At 48.1% G+C, this 9,674-nt stretch overlaps 1 protein-coding gene across 1 annotated transcript in view; it reads right to left on the bottom strand.

The window, feature by feature from the left end:
• The window catches only part of RARRES1 (retinoic acid receptor responder (tazarotene induced) 1), a 59,145-nt gene extending 50,145 nt beyond the window's left edge, over positions 1–9,000 (bottom strand). Inside the window, exon 1 of the mRNA XM_006887679.1 lies at positions 8,752–9,000. Within this exon, the coding sequence (XP_006887741.1) occupies positions 8,752–9,000 (249 nt within the window). The remainder of the gene's footprint in view (positions 1–8,751) is intronic.
• Positions 9,001–9,674: the final 674 nt, after the last annotated feature.

Here is a 9,674-nt window from a genome sequence, read left to right as displayed (position 1 = left end):
AAAAAAAATAAATAAAAGAGTCCGTGATCTATTTCTAAAACAGCAACTGAAAAAGTAAAGGAGCCCAGTTCTGCTCTGACAAAAACAGGGTCGATGTGAGTGGGTGACTAGAGCTTAAGGTTTTTACTGCGTACATCACAGGACATGATCCCACATTTGAAAAGACAAGGGAAAATGTCATGGAGAGACACCACAGAAAACAAAGATTATGGTTCAAAGAATTTATTACAAGACGGTTAAAAGCCTTCAGACTTCCTAGCTTGTCTGGGTCCAATTAGCTTGCACGACTGAGCCAAGTGCCGGCGAGGTCAAAGCCAGAACTTTACCCGCAGGGCCAGGGGCCCTTCCCCAGCTGTCCTAGGATTGTACACGCTGGGGGGTGCTGCTGGGGGTGGAGCCAGAAGGGGAGGTGCACAGGACAGAGCAGGGGGCACTGTGGGGACCCAGGGTGGAGGGCCTTGGGGCAGCCAGGAGGGCGAGGTGGTGCATGATTAGGTCACAGACCTCGTATCCACCTGCCCTATTTAAGATTCCCAACAGCCCAGGCCGGCCCAGTGTGTGGACTCTGCTGAGGACAGAGTGAGGGTTCCCCGTGTTCACCTAGCCAGTAACTCCCCCCTCTCACTACACATGCAAAAGCACTGAGGAGCCTTCTTTCTATGAAGGGAAAATTTCTTTCCCTTTAGTGTTTATTACGTATCCCTTCCTGTCCATATTCGTTGCGGACTTTGACATCCACCAGTTTCTGCTGGATGACCTAGTTAATCTATTGTTTTACTATTCTGAATGATCACCTCTCCATTACAGACATTAATGGCGAGACAGTGATTCCAAAAACAGCAGCGATAAGATTACCTAATGTTTATTCAGATGCATTCTTTAGAAGCTGACAACTACAGCATAGGGTTCTCTTCACAGACAATCACCTCAATTCTCCCCACACCCCAGGACAGTCACCACGAGGCCTGGACCTGAGAGTCCTGCCTTCAGCACTTCCTCGGGGTTGGCCTGGGCCCCCCAACCCTGTTGCAATATCTATTGTTGTTATGAGCCCTCGAGTCGAACAGAACTCACAGTGACCCTACGCACAGGAGCTCTGAACCCTGTTCTATCCTGTGCCAATCTCCCCGTCTCTGACACACACCAACCCCCATTACCCCAGTTACTGCGTCAATCCATCTCATCTGGGGTCTTCCTCTCCTGCACTGTCCCTCCCCCTTCCAATCATGATGTTCTTCTCCAGGGACTGGTCCCTATTGGCCATGTGCCCAAAGTATGTGAGACAGAGCTTCAAAACCCTTGTTACATAGTTAAATACTATGCAAACAAGGAAGAAAGTAAATGTGAAGTAAGAAGAGATGTCACAGCCTTGAGAACCAAGTTAAATGCTTTATAGAGAATTTATAAAGTCATGTTTCCAAGATTTTGCTGTTAAATTGGGTGAGAAAACCAAAACAAAAAGCAGAGGATGTTATGACTCTTAGAAGGTGTTCTTTGAAGTGTCCACTGTAAGAAAACCAAAATGGAAATCACCAAACATCCTTTATGGGTGTGGTGTTTGCAAGAAAGACAACAATGGATTCCAACAAATGGCACTGGCCTTCTATCAAATCGTAAGTGATACGTTTACATTGCTGGATTTTAATTTAATCTGAAATATGAACATAACTTCTGTAACCACCAAAGCGTGCATGTGTGTGTGTGTGTGTGCAAATTCACACACGTGCTTTTTATAAGAGAGCCTCTACTATGTTCAATGCAATCCCAATCCAGATTATCATATTCATTTTTCAAGGATATTGAAAGGGAAATTATCAAATTTATTTGGAGAGGCAAGAGACCTTGAATAAGCAAAAGGCTTCTGAAAAACAAAATTGAAGTGAGAGGCACAGCACCCCCTGATCTCAAAACATACTACAAAGCAGTAGTAACCAAAACAGCATGGTACTGGTACAATGACAGGCACATAGATCAGTGGAACAGAACTGAGAACCTAGAAATAGACCCAGCTATCTATGGTCAACAGATATTCTACAAGGAAATAAAAAGCTATCAAATGGGGAAATGACAACCTCTTCAAAAAATAGTGCTGGCAAAACTGGACTTCCACCTGCAGAAAGCTGAAACAGGATCCACATCTCACACCACACACAAAAATCAACTCAAGGTAGATCAGAGACCTGGGACTAAAGTCCAAAACCATAAAGTTCATAAGAGAATCTGGAATCAAGCTTAGAAGCATTAGTCCAAGGTATAAAGAGACTGACAAATACAGCCAGAAATGCACCATCCGCAGAGGATAAAATTGATGAATGGGACCTTCTAAAGATTATATATATGTGTGCACCAAATACTTTTTCCAACAGGGTGAAAAGAAAATGTACTAACTGGTAACAAACATTTGGTAATACCATCTCAGACAAGAGTCTCATCACAACAGTTTACAGAAGACTCCTGGGCTTCCACAAGAAAAAGATTGATAACACAATTACAAAATGGGCAAAAGATATGGAAAGAATTTTCACAGAGGAAGATATTCGAAGTGTAAACAGACACATGAAGAAATGCTGAAAATCACTGGCAATAAGAGAGATGCAAATGAAAACCACAAGGAGGTACCATCTCACTCCAGTAAGAGTAGCAACGTTTAACAGGGCAGCAAGTTATCAATGTTGGAGAGGATGAGACGAGATAAGAGCTCTTAGACATTACTGGTGGGATTGTAAAATGGCACAACCGCTCTGGAAAACAGTTTGGCGCTTCCTCAAAAAGGTGAACAAAGAAATTCGATATGACCCAGACATTCCACTACTTGGAATAAACCCTGAGAAAATGAGAACTGAGGCACACATGGAGACTTGTACACCAGTGTTCACAGCAGCACTATTCACCATCGCAAGAACACGGAAGCAGCCTGGATGTCCAACCACAAACAAATGGCTTGAGAAACTATGGTACAGTCGCATAACTGCACAGCACGCAGGAGCAATGAGTTTGTAAATTATTACTAACTTGGGAGGGACTGGAACTGACTCAATCCCACAGCACAAATATTGTATAAAACCTTTATTGTAGAATGAGTATAAGGATCCAAGGCTGGTGAGGAAGGTGGAAGCAGGGGGATAAGGATGTGTGGGGGAGGAGGGTTTAATTATGGAGTTGTACAATATAATGGGGGGTGAGGGAAATTGGAAGAATCTGTTCTCAAACTCATGTATTTTAATTTTGTAAATAAACTAGTATTAAAAATTTTAATTTTTTAAAAAAAAACCCTAAAACAAACAAAAAGAAAGAGCCTCTACTTAAGTGAACTCTGGTGGCTTAGTGAGAAAGAGTTGTGCTGCTGCCAACACATAGGTGGGCAGTTCAAATCCACCAGGTTTTCTGTGGAAAAAGTTGCCCCGTGCAGTCTGCTGCCTAGAAAAACTGCTGGAGGGTCTGTTCTGACTCCAGGGTACATAGCAACCCTTAAGTGCTGAGAGGCCAAATAACAGTTGCCACCTACACAAGTTGCTTTTCTGTGGAGTAGACATGAACTTGAAGATCTCAGACTATCTATCTGTGGCTGTCCTTGGCAGGTGATGCTTTCACAGACTATGAGGGACAGAGACTGGTAGGACCGGAACGTGCTAAGTGCAAAGAGGAAACTTGCCTCTGAAGAAAGGCCAACCTACAATAGTGGGGTGTCAAGAGTACCTTCCGAGGCTTAGCCTGGCATCCCAAGCAAGGGGTTATGTGAGACGGAGCTTCAAAATCCTAGCCTCCGAGGAGAAACGTGGTTTCACCCTGGTTCTTTTGGAGGCATATGGTATGTTCAATACTCTTCTCCAGCACCAAACCTCAAAGGCATCAATTCTTCTTCTATTATCCTTAGTCATTGTCTAGCTTTCTGATCCTTAGCAAGTAATTGTGAAGACTATGGCCTATATCAGGCACACCTTAGTCTCTAGACGGACATTGTTGCTTCTCAGTACTCTAGAGAAGTGCCTGACTGCAGATTTTCCCAGTGCAATTGATGTTTTATTTCCTGATTACTCCTGTTGACTGTGGAGCCCAGCAAGCGGAAATTGCTACCTTCAATCTCTTCCATACTCCACTGAATTAGCACTGCAGCCATTACCACATGTTACCACTAGAGAGCAACAGTGTTGCCGAAATGAGGAGCCCTTAAAGCATTAGGTAATCCTTTCAATCTAGGAATTTCAACAGTAGGAGAGGTTTCAATAGTCACCTGCGGGGAAACCACTCAGTTGACTTTTAAAAAATTCTTAGCTGAAATCCAGAGAAAGAAATGTCTTCCTCATCATGGCCTACATTTTGAGTTCTCGGATTTAGAAAAACTACTTACCCTGACTTTTAAAGTAAAATAGTTTGGAACAGAAACTATTAGCATTTGCACTAATCATGCTGTTGAAGCAGAAATTCTCTGATTCACTACAGTGAAGGCTTATCTAATCTCAAAGATGTTTCCTCTGAGAAGTCCACTTCATACCTACCTAATGGCGTAAGATCCTGACTCACAGGGACCCCATCCCACTCACCCCATAACTGAATTAGGGTCACGATATCTTCCAATTCCACTTCACCTGACCTCACTCCACATCTGAATCGGGGGCACAATATCTGCCTGTGACACAGGAGAACTCAGGAAATGGCTGATGAATGAAAGGCACTCGCATCTGCATGCTTTGCGATTGGCACATAGATCATCTGGTATGATTCTTAAAATGAACTGGCACCCCAGCAACAGTATCACACTTCAACAACATATTGCATCAAATAACAAATGCTGGTGAGGCTATGTTGAGACTGAACGCTTTTTCACTGCTGGTGGAGTGTAAAACTGTACAGACACTATGGAAGGTGGTCTTGTGCTTTCTCAAAAAGCTGGGCATAGAAATACCATTTGACCCAGCAAATTCCACTCCTGGGAACACACCCTTTAGTTTCTTTAGAAACCAGAGCCACGATTCAAACAGATGCACACCCAAGTTCATTGCTGTGTTAGTCACAATAGTAAAGGGAAGCAACCCAAGTGCCCATCAACAAATGAATGAATGGAGAAGCTGTGGTACACTCACACAGTGCACCACCACACAGCACTGAAGAACAAGGAACTCATAAAACATCACACAACACGGGTGAGCTGGAGGGACATTGTGCTGAGTGAAATTTCTCAGTCACAGAGATTGCATATAGCACTGCTGTTATAAAATAGGAAAAACATGGTGGGTTGGGGAGAGAATGAGGAAGAGGTGGACTGATAATAAACACCACATTAGATCAGAGGAGGGGAAGCACTGTCTGAAACGAACAAATGATTAGACATTACATGAATGACAACATTCTGGAACAAGGGGTGCACTGCGGGGCACACTGGGGGAGGGAAAGAGGAAGGTGGGAGAAAAGGTTCAACAATGAAAAAAATTAATTATTATAAAAAGATTTTAAAACCCTAACACAACAAGCTGGCATGGCGAGCAAGGGCATGAGCTGTTCTCATTCTGACTGGGGACAGAGCTACGGAAGCTGCTGACATTACGTGGTGTGGCTCATCAGAGTCAGAGCAAGGGCTGCTATCATGGCCCCATGCAATACCTCACAAAGTGGTCCCCCATGCAGGAAAGGGGTGTGTGTGCAGGTGCACCCTCCATTATGTCTCATCAATACCTCACAAAGTAGCCCTCAAATGCAGAATGGGTGCGTGTGCATGAGTGCATCCCCCCCAAACGTGCTATCAATAACTCACAAAGTGGTCTTCACATGCAGGAGGGGTGTGTGTGTGCCGGTGCACATCCCCATGCACGTACAATCAGTACCTCACAAAGTGGTCCCCCACATTCAGGAAAGAGGTGTGTGTGCACAAGTACACCCCCCCATCACGTGTCAGCAAAATCTCACCAAGTGGTCTCCACATGCAAGATTGTGTGTGTGTGTGTGTGTGTGTGCGCGCGCGCGTGTGCATGCCGGTGCACATCCCCCATACAGGCACATTCAATTTGTGGTTCCCCAAATGCAGGAAAAGGGGATGTGTGCAGGCTCACCCCCCATACGCTACAACTGACACCTCACCAAGTGGTGCCCCACACGTAGGCCCATCAAGTCAATTCTGACTCCTGGAGCCTCTGCATGTGCCAAAGCAAAACTGTGCTCCAGAAGGTTTCCGAGGCTGACTTCTCAGTAGAAATATGCATTTCCAAAGTATCTCTGGGGAGACTTGAACCTCCAAACTTCTGCTTAGCAGCTGAGTGCACTAACCACCTGTACCACCCAACAGGAATCAGAGTTCACTCCCAGTCACCCCCTCCTCTGGCATGTTGCTGTCAGAGATTTATGTCCCATCCTGTACCAGGCTGCCTTGAACGTCCTGGGAGAGGAGTTGGAGGAAAACAATCTCACTGAACTCCTAGAAGAAACTAAAACCACTTTGGCCCTAGAGACTCTTGGCTTTGAAAAAGCCAGGGAGTTCTCCTCCTCAGAATCTCAACCTTAAAGTATTATAACCATTTTAAGCTCACTGTTGTCAAGTCACAGCTGATCCTACAGTGGGTTTTCAAGAGGCTGCAAACTGCACAGGCAGAGATTGTCCATCTTCCTACTGATGTGTGATGGGTGGATTTGAACCTCTAGGTTACCTATGCCGACGCAGCTCTCACGCAATCATTTCCCAAAAATGCAGGTAAATCACAACTGGCTCAGCTTTCTCTACCTTTCATACTGTCTCCCATGTATTTCTGCTTCCACCTAATTAATCAAACCCACATTTGTTTGTCTGTTTGTTTTTCTAAAAAGGAAATACTTCACCAAAATTCCGTGACACAACATCACGGGTGAAAGAAGACATTGAGCGTGGAAAAGAAATGCTGACCAAAGTCTCAGGTTTAGAGCACTAGCTTATTTTATGAAGGATGTAAACAGTCCTTCCCAAGGGGTTGCCTTCGTTGTTCTGCTTGCTGCTGAGTTGGTGTGGACTCACTGAGGCTCTATGAGCAACGAATGAGCCCTGCGCTGTCCAGCCCCCTCCTCACAACCAAGATTCCCGCTGCAGCACTGTGTCAGCCCACCCTGTGGAGGGTCCCCTCATTCACTCCGACCCTCGACCTGACCACGCAGGAGTTACTTCCCAGGGATCGGCCCTTCTGCGATAGGAATCCTAAGCATGAAAGACAAAGGCTCTCCACCCTCACCTTTCCAGAGTATTTTCACCACATTTCTTCCAGGACAGTACTGTCTGTTCTTTTTGGCAATCCATGATATGGATTAAATAAATGAAATGCCATTTCATTTGCCATTTTTTGGTCTTGGAAATAAGGAGAAAAATCCCTGGAACCTGAACTTTGCTTTTTCCACCTATACTTTAGAATTCGGGGTTGGTTTTCTGTAGGGAATCCTTCCCAATGGTAACTACGGGAGAAATCTTTGGGGCTCTGGGCAGTAGCTACATGCCTCCCCTGATGGAAAGTGTTCACTCTGCACACTCACTTGGCTGTTGGGCTAATAAAATGAAGCCTTTTTATTTTCTCTTAAAAACTAATGAATTGCTAAAAGAAGGGACATGAATATGCAGTCTGTTTTTAGGGATCCTTTGATTTGTGGAGCCCTGGTGGCAGAGCCCTTAGCAAAGTCTGCGGCACCTTTCAGACAATTCCAATTCCCCCTTCACTGGTGGGACAGAAATGAGCAGCTTCCTTTACTGCTGTTTACAGCCGAGGGTTTGCTAAGCGTGGGTTCTGAGTCCACTCGATGACTGAGTATAAGCAAGTGACTCTGATTTCAGAATCCAATGAACCCAGCAACCCCAGTGACCAGAGCTCTGGTGGCCTTGTCTGGAGGGAGTTACAATGCCAGCCCAAAGGCTAACCTCCCAAGCAGCTGGAATCCACCAGTGCTACCTGGATGGGCAATGTCCTCCTGGGTGATTTACAGCCTCTGAAAATCTGCTTGAAGGTCAGCTCTGCGTGGGCTCCCACTTGACAGAATGAGTGCAAATGAGTTGCAGGAGAATGTCTTTGAAGAACCAAGGCCGAGCTCCCGACCTTCCCCACCGATGTCTGACACCAGGGCTGGGACCAACCTACCCAACTCCGCATCTATTTCCAGATTCTTTGGGGTTATGAGTCTGCATGCTCTGCGGCATGTCTGGGAGGTGGTGGACAAAGCAACACTGTGGCTTTAGGCTTAGTAACTTCTCTTCTCCTTCAATTGATGAAAGCAATGCAGTGTCACATAAGATACCTATAGCTAGTACCTTCAAATGAGTAAATTATAAATTTCCAGTTCATTCACTTTTGTAGAAAACTGTGGCCCCGTTCACTTCCACCCACAGATTTAAAAACCGCGCCAGGATTACTGGAATTCGTGTTCAGCCTAACAATGAAATCCAACCACATTGCCCTGGGTCTCTTGCCAGGTGATCTGCACCTAAGGCGGCCAGTCAGCCCTTCCGGGGGTCCATCCAGCAGGGGAACCACCTAGTGTTGGAAATCTAGCCCGAGGTTTCTGCAGGTGCTGCGCTGCACCCGACTGCCAGACAGGCTGTGGTGCCCCTGTGGGGCCACTCCTCAGCTTCCGCGGGGCAGGAAGGGCACTGTCACCAGATCTGGCCTCTTAAGGAGCTCAGGGGCCTCAGTGGACCTCAGGAAGTTCCTAGTTCCGGGACACCTGGGAGCATCAGGGGCCAGGCCCCCCGCGCCCGCCGGTGCCTCCCGGGCGCCTTCCCGGAGCGCCCGCCGGTGCCTCCCGGACACTCACCCGCGCGCGGCCGTCCTGCACGGCGGCCACCACTCGCAGCGCGCTGGGCGAGGCGGCGCGGAAGTTGAAGAAGTGCAGCGCTGCGCGCGCCGCCTGCTCCAGGAAGCCGCGCGTGAGCTCCGCGTCGCCGGGGCCCGCGGAGGCCGCCGTCGCCCGCGGGAGGACGAGCACCAGCAGCAGCGCGAGCAGAGGGGCGGCGGGGCGCGGGGCCCCGGCTCGGGACGCGGGCAGCTGCCGGAGGGACTGCATGGCGCTGCGCTTCGACCCGCTCCGGAGCCGTGGAAATAAGGCCGCTGGGCCTGCCCCCGCCCCCGGGGCGGCCCTCGGAGGAGCCGGGCCTGCGGGCCGCGCCCTCTCCACCGCCCACCGCCCCGGCCCTCGGCCACCCCGCCCGCTCTGCGCGGCTCCAGGGCGCCCGGACGTGCCGGCGCCTCCGACCCGTCGTGGGTGAGAGCGCGTGGCCTGCTCGGCGCCACCCCCGCAGCGCTCCCGACTGGGGTGGGGGGGAACCCTACCTTCTCCTCCATCGCCCTTAGTGTTCCAGAAACATTTAAGGAGGTCTGGTGGCCTAGTGATAAGCAGCAGTGCTTCAATCCCAAAGGCACCCGGTTCAAATTCACCAGCTGCTCCGTCGAAGAAGGATGCGCTGTAGTCTACTCATGCGCTTTACTGCTTTTGAAAACCCACTTGGAGGGTCAGCTGTGAGTTAGTTCGGACTCACTGGTACACAACAACAGTAACAACGGGATTTCAGAGGAATCCCGCTTTAGTTCTCCAAGCAAGGCTTGTAGCTGTGACAAGGGAGAGGAGAAAGGAGAGTATGAGGTGAGAAGCTGGTGGATGCAGTGGGGGTGGATGGAATTCCCTTTAGGAGCCTGGCGCCCCCGAAGGAGGTCATAGAGTTGGGCCTGGAGCAGCCTCAG

The sequence above is a fragment of the Elephantulus edwardii genome, unplaced genomic scaffold (assembly GCF_000299155.1).
Source record: "Elephantulus edwardii isolate Elephantulus edwardi_28Jun2011 unplaced genomic scaffold, EleEdw1.0 scaffold00060, whole genome shotgun sequence".
NCBI lineage: Eukaryota > Metazoa > Chordata > Mammalia > Macroscelidea > Macroscelididae > Elephantulus > Elephantulus edwardii.
The sequence above is the reverse complement of the archived record's forward strand: the minus strand, read 5'-3'. Positions and strand labels throughout refer to the sequence as shown.